This window comes from Kogia breviceps, chromosome 4 (assembly GCF_026419965.1).
Source record: "Kogia breviceps isolate mKogBre1 chromosome 4, mKogBre1 haplotype 1, whole genome shotgun sequence".
Lineage (NCBI taxonomy): Eukaryota > Metazoa > Chordata > Mammalia > Artiodactyla > Physeteridae > Kogia > Kogia breviceps.
In genome coordinates, this window is record NC_081313.1 from 42,041,769 (window position 1) to 42,061,310 (window position 19,542).

Here is a 19,542-nt window from a genome sequence, read left to right on the forward strand (position 1 = left end):
GATGTGTCTTTTTCCCTTGATGATGATACTGTTGTATATCTTTCTCTACAATAAATGATAGCCTCTGAGTCCTGCAAGTCCTTCTAGCAAACCACCAAATGTGTAGGTGGCTGTGGGACCTCTTACAGTGTCCTTCCTCGCCACCCTTAATTCAAACTGCTCTCAGAAGCTTGATCAATTTATGAAATCTGGAAGTCTTTTCTTAGTTTGCAACATCTGTTGCCAATACTCTTGCTTCCAGAAACTTTCCTTCCTCTACTTCGGTAAGAACGCCCTGCCCTGCCTCTCCTCACACCTCATTCATCTTCAGCAGACATTTACTGAATGCCTGGATGTGCCAGGCAGTGGGCCTGGTACACAATAGCGAGTGAAAAGTCATGGTGCAGCATATGGTCTAGTGGGAGAAGACAAGAAGCAGATGGTACATTCTGAGAAAAGTACTGTAAGAGTGATTAAAAGGGGAGATATACTTCAGAAGGGTGTTCAGTGAGGAAGTCCATAGGATGTTCTGTGGAGATAGCAAAGGGGCAGGTAAAGTCTGTTTGGTAAAGAACCGGGACAGCAGAGAACAGCACGTGTAAATGATTAAGAAGGCACTTGGCATCTTCTAGGATTCAAAAGGTGTCTGGTGTAGCTGGAGAACTGTGAGAAGAGGGAGAGTGGAGAGGAGTTCGGAGGGTAGCAAGGTCCAGATCACTTAGAGCTTTGTAGGCATGTTCAGAACTTCACACTTTAGGGGCAATGGGAGGCCAGTAAAGGGTTTATTCAGCCAAGCAACAGATATCTTTTCAAAAGATCATTCTTACCGTTGTAGAGAGAATGGATTAGAGAGGGGTAAGAAGGGGAGAGCCTAGTTTGGAGATTACTAGTGATATAGGTGAAAGATGATGGTGATGTGGGTCTGTGTGATGGCTGAGGAGATGGAAAGGAGTGAACGGACTTGGAAGTATGGAGTTCTGCAAGATTTTAACCTTACTTCTATCTGCTCTCTCCTTTGGTGATTATCTTCATTCCCACATTGTTAACTATCACCTCTGTGTGAAAGACTCTAACCCTATGATCCTAATCCTGATGTGAGCCAGTTTCACATTTTCAAAGGAATGGTTACATTTCAGAAATGTAAATGGTTCCAGAGCCATAATGCTTCTGCCGCTTACTATCAGTGTGATCTTGGACCAGTTATTTCACTTCCTCATGCCTCAGTTTCCTCATCTGTAAAACGGGGATAATGCATTACCTACCTAATAGGATTGTTGTGAAGATTAAATGAGTCAGCAAACAAAAAACATCTGGGCAGTAGCTTGCACAAAGTAATCTATCAACATTAGTTTCACCAGCAGAACTCCACAATTTCTCTGTCCTCATCAGTAATAGGTGGAACTGCCTCCAGCACCCAGTCTAGCTCTTTCACCTAACACTTCCATTTCTGTTAATGACACTAGCCAGAGATTCCTAACCACAGTCACATCTGACTCCTTGCTGTCAAGTAGAAACCTAAAATTAGCGATTGCTACTAAGTATATTTTCACTTTTATCTGCACATAAAGTGAAAGTTACAGCTTCTTTTATTCATTCATCAACAAATACAGTTGACCCTTGGACAACACAGTTTTGAACTGTATTGTGGGTTCACTTATAGAAATTTCTTTCAGTAAATATATTGGAAAGTTTTTTTGAAGATTTGCAACAATTAAAAAATTTGCAGATGAACCATGTAGCCTAGAAATATCAAAAAAAATTAAGAAAAAGTTACATGTCATGAATGTATAAAATGTATGTTAGATATACAAATACATACAAAATGTATGTTAATCGGCTGTTTATGTTATCAGTAAGACTTCTGGCCAACAGTAGGCTGTTAGTAGTTAAGTTTTGGGGGAGTCAAAAGTTACAGATTTTCAGCTGCATGGAGGGTTGGTACCCCTGTGTTGTTCAAGGGTCAACTATATTCACTGAATGCCTACTATGAGAGTCAAGCAATTAGACTACGTTCCTACTCAATTCTAATCTTTTGTCCTTCAGATACAATTTCTGCCTTTGGTTTACACAAAAATATATTTGAAGTTCCTTAACAATCTTGACGGAAAATTCCTCTACATAATCAAGATGGAGTTTCAAAGATACTCAGTAAGTGAAACAAATGAAACCACTGAAAAATTTCTAAGCATGTTTTACTATCTCAAAGTTACCGACCTTATCAATGCAATTATGGGTACAAAAAGGGTTCAAGAGCAGTGATATCAAAGCTTATGATTGAGGAAAATGGTGCAAGCTACTCATCCCTGAGTTGAAGCATTAGCTATAGCTGCCTGTCCTCCACTACTATGTCTCTGTACTTAGTGAATGTTACTGATATAGGTGGCATCTATTAATAGTATATACCTTATTAGGTTTTGACTTTGAGTATCAAATATTAAAAAAGTGAAGTTGTTCCTTTTTGTGAAAATTCAATTACAACTGGTTTTGGAGCTCATTTTCTCCACTGGGTCAAGAAGGTCTAAACTCTCTAGACATCAAGGACTCATAGGATGAGGTGGGTACAAAGAGAATCACAACACAGAGTTATAGATACTACAGACACAGACCTTGCCCATAAGGTACATAATGATGTATACAACATGGATGATACCAAAGAATTTATTGTAAATGTAGTGGCAAATGCATTGAGTTATATCATCATTAAAAAGAAATTAGAAAATTACACGTTTAAAGTATGTGCTTTTATCCACCACCTTTACATTATGGCTAGTACCAACATTTTAAGTACTGAAATACTTAATGGGATAGTCCATTTTCACATAATTTCATAACTTTGTCTTCATCTTAATTTTTAAAGCAGTTGACCATGAATTTCAGTTTCAATTATTATTCTGTTTTTATCAGTTCAGTAATGATCTGTAGAATCTTGTCATCTGGATGGAAGGAGAAAAAACTCCCATGAATAAATTCATCACTGACTTAAACCACAGATATACTTCATTAAAAGTTTCTTTTAAATTAGAATACAGAATTAATATCAGCAATATTCACTGTAAAACTAGAGATGCCTCTATAATATAATTTGTTGCCCTACAAATATATATATATATATTTTTTGTGGTACGCGGGCCTCTCACTGCCGTGGCCTTTCCCATCACAGAGCACAGGCTCCGGACACGCAGGCCCAGCGGCCATGGCTCACAGGCCCAGCCGTTCAGCGGCACGCGGGATCCTCCCGGACCGGGGCACGAACCTGCGTCCCCTGCATTGGCAGGCAGACTCCCAACCACTGCGCCACCAGGGAAGCCCTACAAATATTATTTTAATTATCATTGTAGTTGTATTATACCTACTTTGATAAAAAGTAGGCAAAGGCCTGAAGAGGTGATGTGATATAACTGTTGGTCCTTTATAAGGAATTATTTCCTTAAAAATTCCTTTAAGACAGAAGTTTCCTAACTTTTTCACCTGACTCAAATATATTAAAGGCTTTTTGACTCTTCTATATACTTCAGAACGTGTCAGGATTCCAACAGTATGGGCAAGGAATAGGAACTCTTTATCTGTTTCTCCATGTTTAGTCCAAAGGAAACAAAGAAATTTAACTGGGAAGTGCTCTTGGAGAGGTGTTAATGGCAAAGTGACAGACCTCTCCACACAACAAGGGAATCAAACACCAATTAATCTAATGAATAGACCAATAGAGGCTACATTATTTGCTAGAGGTTTTAACAGCTGCTTCCACTTTTAAACAGTTGGTCTGATATTGTGACTTCGTAACTACTCTCTGGATAGTTATAATTATCAGGGCCCCAAGACTGAAATTCTGTATCTTATTAGATACTTCTGTAAGGGAATGTTCTATGTTTAAATGATTGCAATGGAGAATTCTGATAACGGGAGCCATGGCCTGACACTCTGGTTTCTAGAGGTTACAGTGGCATTAAAAAAAAAAAAAAAGGAGGGCTTCCCTGGTGGCGCAGTGGTTGAGAGTCCGCCTGCCGATGCAGGGGACACGGGTTCGTGCCCTGGTCCAGGAAGATCCCACATGCCGCGGAGCAGCTAGGCCATAAGCCCTGTCCGCTGAGCCTGCGCGTCCAGAGCCTGCACGTCCAGAGCCTGTGCTCCACAACGGGAGAGGCCATAACAGTGAGAGGCCCATGTACCGCAAAAAAAAAAAAAAACAAAACAAGGGGAAAGAAAGGTCACCTGCTGCAAGGGGAACACGGCAGGTCTAGAAAGAACCATGAATTTTAGTTTGAAGAAAAGTAGAGTAAAAGAAAGTACAAGAGCAACTTCAGTTATTTCTTTTTCAACAGCTTGGTCTTATATCCCAACTTTTCTTATTATAAAGTCCAGAAAGAGGACACTAATGTACCTTATCCTCCCCGCTAAGTCAAAAATACATGCTTCATCAGAGGGCAAGTTCTGCTTTCTCTTTTATGGCAAAGAGAAACACTGAAATCACTTTAAAATTCATTTTTCTTAATTTAAAAGTTGAGGTTCAACCTGTCCTTTATATAATGTAATTTTTTCTAAGGCTGAGTTGTAGTGCACAAAGTTCCTCAAGAAAAGGGCTCACATCTCTTAATATGTCAAGACCTGATCTAAGTTTCCAGCAGTATAGGAAAACTAATACAGTTTAGCGCTTATTCATTCACCTTCAGTTATGCAAATAAACATAGAGTGTGAGGCTTCAGGGTAGTAGCACTAGACCAGTAGCTCCCCACCTTGCCTAACTATGAGAATTAACTGGGATACTTGTTGAATATAATCACATTGAACAATTAATCAATTCTTAACATCATTAAAAGCAGGAAAACCAAACTGATGTGATGCAATGAGAGGAATATAGCACCAACCAAAAAATATTCTTTTCCTGAAAATCTGATTCTAATCAACTCTCTAGATATAACTACCAGTTTACAGGAAATATAAGAAACAGAGAAACACATTAAATCAAAGCATGAAGATGCAACCACCCAAATCCTAAATGTCAGAAATTCTACCAGAAAAATAACCTAGTTTACTAAAAATTTAGAAATGGGGAGGGTAGTAAAGGGGAAGTGTTACAGATTAAAAGAGATTACAGAATAATAACATGGCCATCGGCCTCTCGCACAGAGGAGATTCAGTATGCCTGGAGTAGGTCTTTGGACTTTGTATTTATTTTATTTTATTTTTTTGCAGTACGCGGGCCTCTCACTGTTGTGGCCTCTCCCATTGTGGAGCACAGGCTCTGGACGCGCAGGCTCAGCGGCCATGGCTCACGGGCCCAGCCGCTCTGCAGCATGTGGGATCTTCCTGGACTGGGGCACGAACCCGTGTCCCCTGCATCGGCAGGTGGGCTCTCAACCGCTGCACCACCAGGGAAGCCCAGACTTTGTAGTTTTAACAACTGCCAGGATAATTCTGATTATTTGGCAAGTTTGGGAAACACTATACTAGACTAAGGGGCAACTCAGGTGTCCACTGTAGATTTCTGTTGAAGGATAATGTACATATTTTATACAGACTAACAGCTCTGCATTTGTGACAATGGTAGAGAAAACATGCTGGGAACCTCAGAGACGTCCCTCTTTCTTATTTTTTATAATAACTGTATCACTTGTTTACTAGTATGTAAACTAGTAGCAAAATTACAAATGCTCAGTTTTATCATCTTTTTTCTGTGAAATGGCCAGAAGTTTAGAAGTGAAGCTTAGAAGAGGAAGGAGTAAACCAGAAGAATCTTAAGAGGATAACTAGATTGTGAATAATGAAGAATTGTCTGTGTCTGATGGAATGTAGCATAAAATAAATTTTATTAAAGTAATTTTTAATCACATGGAATTTAAGCCTCAATGAGCTATAGTGTATGCCAGTGTTTAAAAGTATACTGTTTTCTACCTACATTATAATCAAACACTTACTTTCAAGGGACATCTTAGGATTTTCAAGCTTTTTTCTTAAAACAGAATCAATGAGAATTCTTAGCTGCTTGAAAATGACAGCTATCTTAACAGGTGCCTATTGAGAGGAGATAACAAATTGAACAATGTTAATCCCAGGGAGTGGGAATGTGTTTAAATAAAATCAAAGCAAGCATGTATACCTTACAATATGCTTTAGCACATCTTGACTTTAATATAAAATGTTATGGGAAAAATATAAATAAATTACTTCCTGTAGCTAAGATACATAAACTTCAATTTCCTTATTAAGTACCCATAAATTTGATATCTCTTTCCAAAATAAAGCAACCATTATTTCAATTGTTTGTTTTCTTCTCTTTCTACAGTTTTTAAAATGGAATTTTTTTAAAAAAGCTTTGAGGTATAATTTATAGATCATAAAAAATTCATTATATACAATCCAATGATTTTTAGTTAATTTACAGAGTTGTGCAACCATCACCACAATCCAGTTATAGAAGTCTACTACCACCTCAGCCTCTTTTGTGAGAACTGCACATATTTTTTAAGTTGCCTTTAAAATTTACATCTCCAGTCTTAGACAAACAGCTATCATGGTATATCAGCAGAATGTATTAGATTTGCTTAAACTGGTCAACGTTGATGAGTTACAGAGAAATAAACTTATTGCTGGTAGCACTGGTTGGTCTAATTTTTCCAGAGAAGAATGAAGAATGTGACAATATTCATTTAAGCTATGAATCTGTCTCTTTATAGGTGGCACAATATAACGGAAGGAGCATGAGTTTGAGGATCAGATAGTTCTAGGTTTAAGCCTTGCTCTACCATTAACAATCCATGTAACCTAGGTAAGTTATTTAACTTCTCACTGAGCTTAAGTGCCTTGTCTATAGAAAGAAACTACAGAAATTATCTAACAAGACTGTTAGGGTATTAAATTAGGGATAATCCATGTAAAGTTAACTACTGAAGTATACGACACATGGCAAATTATAATTATTACTGACAATAAATGAAATCTGTAATAGCAATATAATTTGATTTTCAAATTAAACAGATTTAAAACCATATAGGCAAGATAAAATAAGTAAGTCTTCTATTTTAAGTCAAATTATTGGAAGAAATTATGCAAACTCCAATAAAATTTTTTAAAAAAACTACCTCAGTGGTACTGGAAGTAGAAATTTTAATATAATCAATAAGATCAGTTGTAGCATGTACCTGAAAATAGATCCAGCCATCAACAGAGAGAAGACGTTCCCGGTGTTGAACTTCTATGTCACCACCAAAAAGTAAAACTGGAAAAGGGGTTATTAGGGTGGTTTCCCTCAAATATACTCGGGCATACCGTATCTGCATAAAAACAGAGACAAAAAAACACTTTAAAGCCTAAAAATATAAAAAATTTATTTATCTGTTTCATGTAAGCATTTTTCTATAATTTGCTACTATATATTTTAAATCAGGTTTTATAAAGCTACACATCTACATTCTCTTATGTGCATAATTTGTCAATTTTATAATCACAGTCACCACCTGTGCATTTATACTATTAAAAGGATTTTAAACATAATTGTAAGGCTGAATTATATACCTTGAACATAAATGAGACTATGAACAAGCAATTTTATGCTAATGCTGTTAAATAATTAACACAACAATAAAATTATGATTAAGTTTCAGAGTGTCTGGTTTCTAAAGCAAGGTTCAGCAATGGCCATTAGTCAGGAATTTGTCATGTTTTACACATTTAAGTTTGATGATATGCTGGGAGTTATTCAAGCCAATGCTTGAAATTATGGATCTTTATTAATTTAGTGAGTTATGATTCAAAAGGTTGACTTTTAATTGTAATCTACAAATATTTGCTATTAAATTATCTTAGATTGCTCTGTGACTCAAACTGTTGCCACATCATATATAGTTCTATCCCATCCCGTATCTCCCTTATTTGGAAATGTGGAAAAAAGACATGTTATATGTTTTTGTTGAGAAACCATGTACATCTTGATTTCAAATATAAACAAACATGAATAGCTCAATTTAAGAATCAAATACGGTATCTGCTGGGCATCCTAATTTCTTATGACTGATTTCTAGAATAATGCCCTGAATATTGGAATTTAAGAATGAGTACTTTACCTTCTCCTGGTATAAAAGCCATCCATAAGTTTGCAAATCTCGATTTACTGAGGATGGATGTACTTGTGCTTTGCCTTGGGCTGTCTCCACAATGCAAGCCAATTTTTCTGTAACGTCAACTGATTTTGTATAGATTATCTTCCCCACATTGTCATACAGTCCAGCAGTAAGTACAGCTTTAAGAAGGGCAATTTCTTGGAAGGAAAGCATCTGTGAGGTTCTATTTCCTTCCAAGCCACTGGAAGTTGTAGATGATAAAAATCCTGCTGCCTTAACCAACTTTATTAACTCCTGCTTTACATCCTGGATTGGTTTGTTGAAAAGAGACAAGATCATAATTAAAATAGAGAAGGTGCCAACCAACCTTGTATTTTATACTACTGTTTCCTATCAAAATTGACAGGATGCCAAAAAGCTAAAAACAGAATTACGACATGATCCAGCAATCTGACTCCTGCGCATATATACGGAAAAAAACAAAAACTCTAACTCAAAAAGATACATGAACTGCAATGTTCATAGCAGCACCATTTACAATAGCCAAGATATGGAAAAAACCCAGATGTCTATCAATAGACAAATGGATAAAGAAGATGATGTATGTATATACAATGGAATATTACTCAACCATAAAAAAGAATGAATTTTTGCCATTTGCTACAACTTGGATGGACCTGGAGGGCATTATGCTTAGTGAAATATGTCAGACAGAGAAAGACAAATACTATATGTTATCACTTATATGTGGAATCTAAAAAATAAAACTAGTGAGTATAACACAAAAGAAACAGACTCACAGACATAGAGAACAAACTAGTGGTTACCAGTGGGGAGAGGGAAGGAGGGAGGGGCAAGATAGGGATAGGGGAATAAGAGGTACAAACTACTATGTATAAAATAAGTAAGTTACAAGGATATATTTCCAGCACATGGAATATACCCAATATTTTATAATAACTATAAATGAACCATAATCTTTTAAAATTTGTAAATCACTACGTGATACACCTGAAACTTATTAATACTGTAAATCAACTATACCTCAATTAAAAAAAAGAAGCCTTTGTGGAAATTTGGCATGCTAAAATTTTTCATTTCTAGCCTTATAAATATTAATATTTGTTAAATATTTTCCTAGTCCATCATATTACTAAGTAAAGCCAGCAGCATAAAATATATATCTTGGGCTTCCCTGGTGGCACGGTGGTTAAGAATCCACCTGCCAATGCATCGGACACAGGTTCGAGCCCTGGTCCAGGAAGATCCCACATGCCACAGAGCAATGAAGCCCGTACACCACAACTACTGAGCCTGTGCTCTAGAGCTGCAAGCCACAAATACTGAGCCTCATGCCACAACTACTGAAGCCCATGCTCCTAGAGCCTGTGCTCCGCAGTGAGAGGCCACCGCAATGAGAAGCCCACACTCCGCAACGAAGAGGGGCCCCCGCTTGCTGCAACTAGAGAAAGCCTGCGCACAGCAACGAAGGCCCAATGCAGCCAAAAATAAATATATATTTTTAAAAAGTATATATTTGTGTGCATTAGTCTTTATATAAATAATATTTTGTTAGTTTAGCAAACTGTTCAGATTATGCATTTTATTAATATATAAGTTTATTTTCAAGTTTAGCACCAGCCAATAGTTGTGAAGAAATGTCTTAATATATTACTATTCCTCAAGTTCCATAAATATTTAATATTATAGTAAAATTTCAGACAAAAGACGAAAAGACAACCCTCAGAATGGGAGAAAATATTTGCAAACGAATCAACGGACAAAAGATTAACCTCCAAAATATATAAACAGCTCATGCAGCTCAATATTAAAAAAACAAACAACCCAATCAAAAAATGGGCAGAAGACCTAAACAAACATTTCTCCAAAGAAGACATACAGATGGCCAAGAAGCACATGAAAAGCTGCTCAACATCACTAATTATTAGAGAAATGCAAATCAAAACTACAATGAGGTATCACCTCATACTGGTCAGAATGGCCATCATCAGAAGTTCTACAAACAACAAATGCTGGAGAGGGTGTGGAGAAAAGGGAACCCTCTTGCACTGCTGGTGGCAATGTAAACTGATACAGCTACTATGGAGAACAGTATGGAGGTTCCTTAAAAAACTAAAAATAGAATTATCATATGATCCAGCAATCCCACTACTTGGCATATATCTGGAGAAAACTGTAATTCAGAAAGACACATGCAACCCAATGTTCATTGCAGCACTATTTACAATAGCCAGGTCATGGAAGCAACCTAAATGCCTATCGGCAGACGAATGGATAAAGAAGACGTGGTACATATACACAATGGAATATTACTCAGCCATAAAAAGGAACAAAATTGGGTCATTTGTAGAAATGTGGAGGGACCTAGAGACTGTCATACAGAGTGAAGTAAGTCAGAGAGAAAAACAAATATCATATATTAACACATATATGTGGAATCTAGAAAAATGGTACAGATGAACCGGTTTGCAAGGCAGAAACAGAGACACAGATGTAGAGAACAAAAGTATGGAAACCAAGGGGGGAAAGTGGAGGTGGGGGAGAATGGACTGGGAGATTCAGGTTGACATATATTCACTGATATATATACAATAGATGACTAATAAGAACCTGCTGTATTAAAAAAAATAAAATTCAAAAAAAAATTTTAGTTAAAATAAAAATGAAATCCTGCCATTTGCAGCAGTGTGGATGGATCTAAAGAGTATTATGCTTAGTGAAATAATGCAGACAGAGAAAGACAGATATTGTATGTTATCACTTACTTGTGGAATCTAAAATAAATGTATACAGCAAAACAGAAAGAGACTCACAGATACAGAGAACAAACAAGTGATTACCAGTGGAGGAAGGGAAAGGGGGAAGGGCAAGATAGGGATGTGGAATTAAGAGATATACACTAGTATGTATAAAATAGACAAGCAACTAGGATATTGTACATCACAGGGAGTTATAGCCATTACTGTGTAATAACCTTTAATGGAGTATAAACTATAAAAATACCAAATCACTATGCTGTATACCTAAAATGAATATTATGTTGTAAATCAACCATATGTCAATTAAAACAAAATTAACAGTATGCCGAATTTTTAGTTAACTAAGCCCAAATTACATTAGGGAGGAAAAAAAAGATACTGGAAAAGTCAAGGATTAAATGGAGTCATCTGATTCTGTAACATCAACTGATTTTGTATAGATTATCTTCCCAAGACTTTAGATGTCATAAAATAAGAATGTCTAAAATGTGAGAGCAATAAAAATGTACCTGAACGCATTTTCATTCAGTCTATTTACTTCCACAGTAGCTCTCCTTTCAACATTTTTACTCAGTAAGGATGGTCACATAGAGAACAGTAAGGAAGAATTACAGAGGACTCTGATCCTAGACTGCAAGAACCTTCTTCATTTGTCTCTGGGAAACATTTTAATTTCCTAAAGAACTCTGACCAAGTTTATTAATGGCAACAATCTAAACTTGTTGCCTAAAATCTTTTTCTACCTCTAGTAGTGCCAATCAACTAAAATACTACAGGGAGGATAAGCATTTTAAAGTAAACAGGATACAAGTGATTAAAAGGTGAAGTGTACATTTAGGATTTACTTTAGGCTTTTGGTTTGGGACTTAAGGGACTTTAAGTCCAGGAGAGGAAAGACCAAACAGACAGTTGCTGCCACACCACAAGGTTGGTAAAGAGATTGAAAACCTTGCAGCCCAGGGGAGATGAAGAAAAGGCTCATAGAAGGAAGGGGTTGGGAGGAAGTGGAGTGGAGATAAAGGAGTGTTGATCAGCTCTCCATATCTTGAACTCCAGTCAGCTGGCCCAGAGGCATCTGCTTCTTCAATTTATCCCTTTCTCTGCTTCAAGAAGGACAAAGTTTATTCCACTTAGCAAAGTCCCTGCTGTCATCTCAGCAGTTATTTTATTTTTATTTATTTTTTCTTGCATTCTTCAAGTCTACTGCATATCTGACATTATAGAAGTACACTGTTAGGCCAATCTAATAATCTAGTTTTTATTCATTAATTCAAAAATATTGACTAAGCACCTAATAGATGCTTAGGTACTAGGTTCAGCGGTTATTTTAAATCACACACACAAAAATTGGTCAAATTATATGGGAATAAAAATATTTTTTAACCTTTTAAAATATGAGCATAGAACAGGGGAATTATATGAGAGGTTATGGGAATTATGTGAGAGGTTATGAACACTTTTATAGCATGCCTGCACTAAACACCATTTTCCTTTAAATGTTGTAAATGTTGAGACATATCTATCAAACAAAGTGTGGACCTTGTGTGGATCATGATTTGAACTAGTTGTAAAGAAACATTTATGAGATAATCAGGGATATTTAAATATTGTATAGTTGATGATATTAAGGAATTATTTTTTAAGGCATGGTAATGTTAAAGAAAAAAATAGTCCTATACTTCAGAGATATATAACAATCTGACGCCTGGGATTTGCTTCAAAATAATCTAGAGGGCAGACAGTGGATTAACAGGAGTATAAGTAAAACAAGGTTGAGCACATGTTGATAATTATGGAAGTGGGAAATGAGTACTCAGGAGTTCCCTATACTATTTTGTATGTTTGAAAATTTCCATAATATTATCAGAGTTGATAATTATCAGCTGATTATCAGAGTTGAGAAAAACTATAGAATATCCCCAATTCAATTCCATTTTTTAAAATGAGAAACTGAGACTTAATTAACCTTCCCGCAGCTGAGCTGCTGAATAGACAACTATCCTAATTCCCAAGCTAGTGTTATTTCTATGAAATCGTGTTGCATCTTTGATCATTTCCTGAATATATTATGATTGTTACATACTATTTTGAATCACTGTGTAATACAGGTTAACTGCTGGGATAAACAAAACAAAAAATCACAAATTTATTAATTCAACAAATGTTTATTAAACCTTTACTATGTGTCAAGCACTATCCCAGGCATTTCTTTTTCCAAATTAATCCTATTGACTATATGACCCTGAATTAAGATAGTTGCATTAAGACTTACCTCTAGGGTTAACAGTGATGTTCTATTAAGAAAGTTCCTCCGGCAATATGCTATTTCAGAACGATAGCCTCCTTCTTGCCGTGCTTTCTTCCATCTACATAAATAAAATGACCAAATTTTAATATGTTTCCAAACTCTTTTTCAGATTACTAACCAAAGCTTTAATTACATTATAATCATATCAAAAGAGGAAGTTTTAGGAACTAGCCAATTGTATGTAAGAATTTCAATTACAATACAGATATTTTTTGTTCACGTATAACAGTAAATTAATAACTTCAAATACAAGGTAATATACACAATAATACACAGTACACTGTTCATAAATTTTAGGATTATAAAAATATGAATCTTTAAAATAATCAACCTGACAGATACAGTAACTAAAAATAAATATAAATCTTAAATGTATCCTTTTAATAAAAGTCAAAAATAAATTTTTTCAAAAAGTAAATACCCTCAGGTTTGACCTACTGACAAAACCCAGATTATTTCTTTACCCCAGATATGCAATGTAGATCGTCAGATGGTCTGAATCTGCCATAGCCAAAGCTGATTTTGCAAGATCTGCTTCATCTTTTCGACCAATTGGTGTGGTAAAAGGAGACTTCTCTGTCATAACTGCAGCTAGTGTTGCCTATCCATAAATAACCAAAAAATTTATCATTAAAGAGGTATATATTGAAAGCTGATTTGAAATAGAAAGCAAATCATAAAACAATTGCACTTCCGGTTGCATGTTTCTTCTTTTCAATTTATCATGTTCTATGATAGCTACATATTTTCATTTTAATTAGTTACTTTTAGTTTCATTTTATGGAATTTTAAACATTTATCACTTTACTTTTACACTATCTTTGTGGGTAGGGAAGTAATACCACCAGAATCAGAGATTTAAAAAAATGAATATTTGTGTGATTTATAGTCTCTCACACCTTAATCACAGCTCAGAGATCTTGACTCCTAGCCTGAATTTCCATTGCCTGCAATGCTCTTTAAATACTTCTTACATAATCTGGACTATATAACAACCCATTTGTTGTTGTTGCAGCTTTTCAGATCAACTGTCATGGCAGAGGATATTTCTTGGACTCAACACAATTCTGGTGAGTATCTATATCTGATACTAGAAAAAGAGACTAGAGTTAAGTCACACTCTCTCCATTTCATTTTCAAACAACCTTGATTTGCAGTCCCAGAAAAGGCCACAACTTGATATAGCTAGAAAGTTGGAATGGCAGAGCATGCATATGAGCCAAGAGATTCAGACACAGTCACAAAGTTTGTTAATTCTGAGATAATTTGAGAAAACAGAATTGCTGGTAATTGCTAGCTCAGAGGTAACTCAGAAAAAAGGAAGTTTTGAATCTACTTATGTGTGGAGTTCAAAACGCTCTAAGAATCACTTACTATATATTCAATTAAGTAAATATTTCAAGTGGGATGTTTGATAGCGAAAGTCTAGACAAGCCCAAACCCTTTTACAAAATAGTACCTACAATATGCTTAGTAAATGGATGATTTTCTTGTATATAAATATAAAAAGTTAAATATTCAAAAATTCTCATTAAGCATTTAGATTTCCTGGTTTTAATGTTAGTACAGACAGACATTCTGTTTAGTTAAAAAAAATAAAAGTTAAAATTTGTTTCTAAACTTAATACTTCCCCAGCCAAAATGATATTTACAGTGAAGAAGCAGCAGTGTTGTTTGTCTTACCACTGGATCAAGACAGCCAAAAATGGCACCAAAAATAAGCATCTTGCCAATTTTGACATTCACAGGCAAAGCTGCAAGGTGTTGGCCCAATGGAGTCAGTTTAGGCTCATTTAGTTCACAAGCTCCAATTTTTCGGAGTAAATTCATTGCATTGCTGATTACTTGAAGTTGAGGAGGATCTAAAGCTTTGGAGAGGAAATCTTCAGGAGAACCAAGATTGCATTTCTGCAAATTGAAAAAGTGATAAATTAGTATGTGATCAGAAAGAATTAACAAAGAGATGGTCAAACTGGAACTAAATTTAAGTAAAATTTTAAGCAAAGAGGATAAATGTCTGTGTCTATTAAGGGAGTAGGAAAGAGGATGAGATCTTCCAGTCCATATTTTTAGTTTCTTCATTTCTGATTTTTCTAGAATCAAAAATCTGAGAACTGAAGGATATTATAGATCTTTCAGAGTAGGAAACCTTTGGTCTAGGCCAGGATTTCTCAAGTCCAGCTCTATTGTTATTTGGGGCAGATAATTCTGTTTTAGGGGACTGTGCTGTTCATTGTAGAATGTTTAGCAGCATCCCTGGCCTTGACCCACTAGATGGCCATAGCATGGTCTCCCTCTCCCCCCAGTTCTGACAACCAAAAATGTTTCTTGACATTCCAGTTTTTCCCTGGTGAGCAATATCGTCCCCTGTTGAGAACTACTGGTCTAGGTTATGAGTCTATATTTTCATCTATAAAGTATGAGTGCCTATGGCAGACTTAAAGCACAGTGGGTTTACTTATAAAAGATGGGGGAAGGGGGCATTTATTAAAGAAGAGTAAATAAAATACTTGAAAATATAGAGCAACAGAAGGTAAGATAAATTTAAGTCTTCTTCCCACCCGCCCTGCCCAGAAAGGGGTGAAGAACAAAAAATTCATCTAAGTTCCTTTGAGATTACCATAATATGAAGACATAATTCCTCCAAAGGCACACGCAAGATTTCAGGAACAGAATAGTCCATAAAGCCTTCAAATCTGAAAAATAAAATATAATAATACTAAATACATACTATCAGAAATGTCACACTGTACTGGTTTATGTGTTTTTAATTTCCGGGCTATGCCATACCTTTCTCTTGTGTACATTCGGAAACAGAAGCCACCTCTGACGCGCCCAGCTCTCCCCTGGCGCTGCAGAGCACTTGCTTTGCTGACAAACGTCTCCACCAAAGAACTCATCTGACTGCTTTCATGGTACCTAGAGAAATGTTTTAGGAGAGAATATGTAGATAATTGACTGACATCAAAAACTGGAAATATTTGACTCTCAAATTAAGTTGAAGATTAGAGTGCCTCTTAATTATTCAATAAGAATTCTTTGAGAGTTTGAGAAATGCCACTGTGAACGTTACAATTCAACGCACCTTTCACAGGATACAGTTCAACCCTGAAAACACCTCCTCTACAGGTACAATTAAAAAAATCAAGAGTTTATTTTGTACTGGATAGTCATACTCACTTCCAAATATTGCTCAAGTTTCCTAACATTAGGGACAGTGTATACAGATTACAATAGACTACTAAGGTGGTCTCCCTTATTTGTGAAATATAAACATTAAAACATTTATAAAGTAATAATCTTTCTGTTGAAGATTCAGTTAAAGTTATCTATTATGTGCCAATTAGTGTACTAGGCACTTTCAATTATGAAATTTTAATTTTTCCCATTTACATATGAGGAAACTGATGATTATAACTGATGGTCATATTACTTGTTCAAGATTATAGATCAGAGATTTATGATCCAACTCTGATTCTAAAACTCATGCTCTTTTTTTTGTAATCCCATAAATAATGCTTTTGTAAAACATTAATTTATAAACTAATTTACAAAATTTATGTTCTGAATATTTTCTCAGCACTTTTCTAAAAGTAGAAGTACATTGATATTACTTATGGGAAAACTGATGACATGAATTTTAACATTTATTCTCAGACATTTTAAACTTCCCTACAATTTCTCTGAGACTTTTTGTTTTGGGCAGAATTAGGACATTTGAGATTTTCCTGATATGATTCTGTGATCTAGTGCTTGCTTCAGCAGCACATGTACTAAAATTGGAATGATTCTGTGATGTCTCCTAAGAATTCAAGAGTCCCAAGCCCTTTTCAGGTTAAAAATGTTTTGATTTGGAAAATTCAAACTTACTTATTTTCTTTTGTTCTTCCGGTATCAATTACAAATACAACATCTGGAATAGTGATACCCGTCTCTGCAATATTTGTTGCTAAAACAATCTGAAAATAAAAAGCCAAAACATTTAGGTAACAACTTTCAGCAATGTGCCATCATTTAAACGTCTTTGGATAGTTTAGCCAATGAATTTTAAAAAATGAATTTCAATTTTATTTACAAAAATTCATAATCTAATTGCTATTACTGTGTAATCTAAATTTGCTCTAATTAATTTTATCACCTTAGCTTATTTATTAAAGTTATAGATTCTTACTCCAACAAAAATACCATTCCCCTAATTCTAGTCAGTCATCTTAAAAATGACATACGTGGAATGGGAAATTGGATCAGAGAATGGAGACTGCTCAGCAGAAACTTCACAGTTAAGTAGAAAAAAAAAAGTAATAGTTCTTCAGTAAGAAGAACTGGTGGGTTGCTGCCTTGGCTCTGCTACTTATTAGCTTTGTGACCTGGGCAAGTCATTTGTGACCTCTCTGGCCTCCAATAACCTGACCTGCAAATTACAAGGTAGAAATAGATGATTTCTTAAGTCCCTTTCTAGCTCAAAATTTCTTAATGGTGATGGCTGAATAGTGCAATCTTCTTGTGGCTTTTTTGTTTGTTTCTTCTTCTTTTTTTTTCTGTTGAGTTCTTGGAGGTAAAACATTTAGGAAATTCTAGGTCAAATTCAATATATTATCGGTCTATCTCAATACGGAATGCTTGCTTTTCTTACTCATTTATCCTAGGGAACAGAACCCAGATTATTAAGATTTAGATGGGACCTAGGTGATCAAATGTTTTAGAGGTGGAATTCTTTTCTTAAGACAAAATGTTACAGGGAAGCCAAATGTTACAGATCAGAGCACACAGCCTCTGAATCCCTGGAGTTTTCAGAGCACCGTTAGAAAACCATGAATTTAATCCAGCTCCTGTTTAAAGATGAGAAAGGAAGCTGAGTGGGTTGCCAAAAATGGCAGCAGCTTAGGGACAAGAACCCAGGCCTCCTGCATTAGAGTCCAGGCTCTTGCTGGGAGCTCTGTGTTCCCCAGAGTTTCTACATTGTGCTTTTTGCCCCCCACCTAAGAGAGGGTCAAAATCTGAGAAACTCTCTTTGCCAAGTATCTCTTCACTGAACATCCGAACAGAGGAGACTATGAAAATACTTAGATTGTTTCCTAACCTAATGGTCTCTGTATTGCAAAAATAATCAGGGATGAGTAGCAAAGAGAGCAAAAAGGAATCCTCCCAGGATTCAAGTAGCTCCTGATATCCAACATCCTTTGTGATGTCTTCTTTAAGGAACAGTAGTGATTTTTCTTTTCATAAGCAACATCCATGCCATATTTTTAAACTACCACTCCCCTAAAGTTATTAATAACATAATATAAACATAAACACCTAATATAATATAAATTGAATTTTAATACTGGGTTCACTTTTATGTTAAGCTGCAGAGCATCTGGAGTCTGCATGCACTATAAAGCACTTAATATTAATAACTGTCTTTGACGATAAAGTCATAACACTTTTATGAAATATTCTCAGTTGGATCACATATAAATTTGCTGTACTGAATTTTACCTTCCTGACTCCTTGAGGAGGAAGTGTGAATGCTGCAGCTTGATCTTGAGTTGAAAGAATAGAATGCAGAGCTATCACTTTATATCTGAAAGTTAAAATCATAGTTCTTAGCAAGAGTTTCTCTTTAGAAGACACTGCAAAGAATAACAAAATTTATTTGCAAATAGAAAGCAATTTTTAAATTTTTTATTATGAAAAATTTTAAACACATACAAAAGTTCTGAAAATGGTACAATGAAACCCCATATATACTCATCAAAGAGAAAAACCTTAATGAACGAATTATATGGAATGTAGGGTTTAAAGAATTTTAAAAATATATTCTGATGCTGAAGTGATAACCATAACAGCGGTAATAAACTATATCAAAACAGGCAAAGTAAAAAGCCAATTCAATATGTATGGATGGGCTTCCCTGGTGGCACAGTGGTTAAGAATCCACCTGCCAATGCAGGGGTCATGGGTTCGAGCCCTGGTCCGGGAAGATCCCACATACCCTGGAGCAACTAAGACCGTGCGCCACAACTACTGACCCTGTGCTCTAGAATCCACAAGCCACAGCTACTGAACCCCGTGCACCTAGAGACCGTGCTCTGCAACGAGAAGCCACCACAACGAGAAGCTAGCGCACCGCAACGAAGCTGCTCGCCGCAACTAGAGGAAAGCCCGCATGCAGCAATGAAGACCCAACGCAGCCAAAAATAAATAAATAAATACATTTATTAAAAAGAAAAAAAAGTGCTTCAAAGATATTTTTTAAAAGTGTATGGATGATAAACTGCAATGCTGTTAGGGTTTTGCACCATCCAGTGGGCTGGGGAGGGGAGTCACCATCTTACTCTTAACCATAGGAATCCCTCTGCTTAATCATATTGAGAAAATAAAACAAATGTAGAAATAGTACCTAAAAATTTTTGTAGATAAAATGCTATAATAGAAA

The 19,542-nt window shown here is 35.7% G+C and overlaps 1 protein-coding gene and 1 long non-coding RNA gene across 3 annotated transcripts in view; one reads left to right on the forward strand and one right to left on the reverse strand.

The window, feature by feature from the left end:
* Positions 1-6,231, forward strand: part of LOC136793997 (uncharacterized) — a 36,560-nt gene extending 30,329 nt beyond the window's left edge. The window contains exons 4-5 of one of the 2 annotated variants that reach the window (XR_010840137.1): positions 2,023-2,127; positions 5,170-6,230. This is a non-coding gene — a long non-coding RNA (uncharacterized lncRNA). Of the gene's footprint in view, positions 1-2,022; positions 2,128-5,169 lie in introns of both variants that reach the window. The other variant, XR_010840136.1, reaches the window with a different exon arrangement.
* Positions 2,622-19,542, reverse strand: part of DHX29 (DExH-box helicase 29) — a 48,983-nt gene continuing 32,062 nt past the window's right edge. Inside the window, exons 17-27 of the mRNA XM_059061114.2 lie at positions 18,603-18,687; positions 16,992-17,080; positions 15,912-16,040; positions 15,742-15,817; positions 14,805-15,029; positions 13,586-13,722; positions 13,086-13,179; positions 8,037-8,339; positions 7,116-7,247; positions 5,892-5,988; positions 2,622-2,912 (exon numbers count right to left, since the gene is read on the reverse strand). Of these exons, the coding sequence (XP_058917097.1) occupies positions 2,866-2,912; positions 5,892-5,988; positions 7,116-7,247; positions 8,037-8,339; positions 13,086-13,179; positions 13,586-13,722; positions 14,805-15,029; positions 15,742-15,817; positions 15,912-16,040; positions 16,992-17,080; positions 18,603-18,687 (1,414 nt within the window). The 3' untranslated portion in view covers positions 2,622-2,865. The remainder of the gene's footprint in view (positions 2,913-5,891; positions 5,989-7,115; positions 7,248-8,036; positions 8,340-13,085; positions 13,180-13,585; positions 13,723-14,804; positions 15,030-15,741; positions 15,818-15,911; positions 16,041-16,991; positions 17,081-18,602; positions 18,688-19,542) is intronic.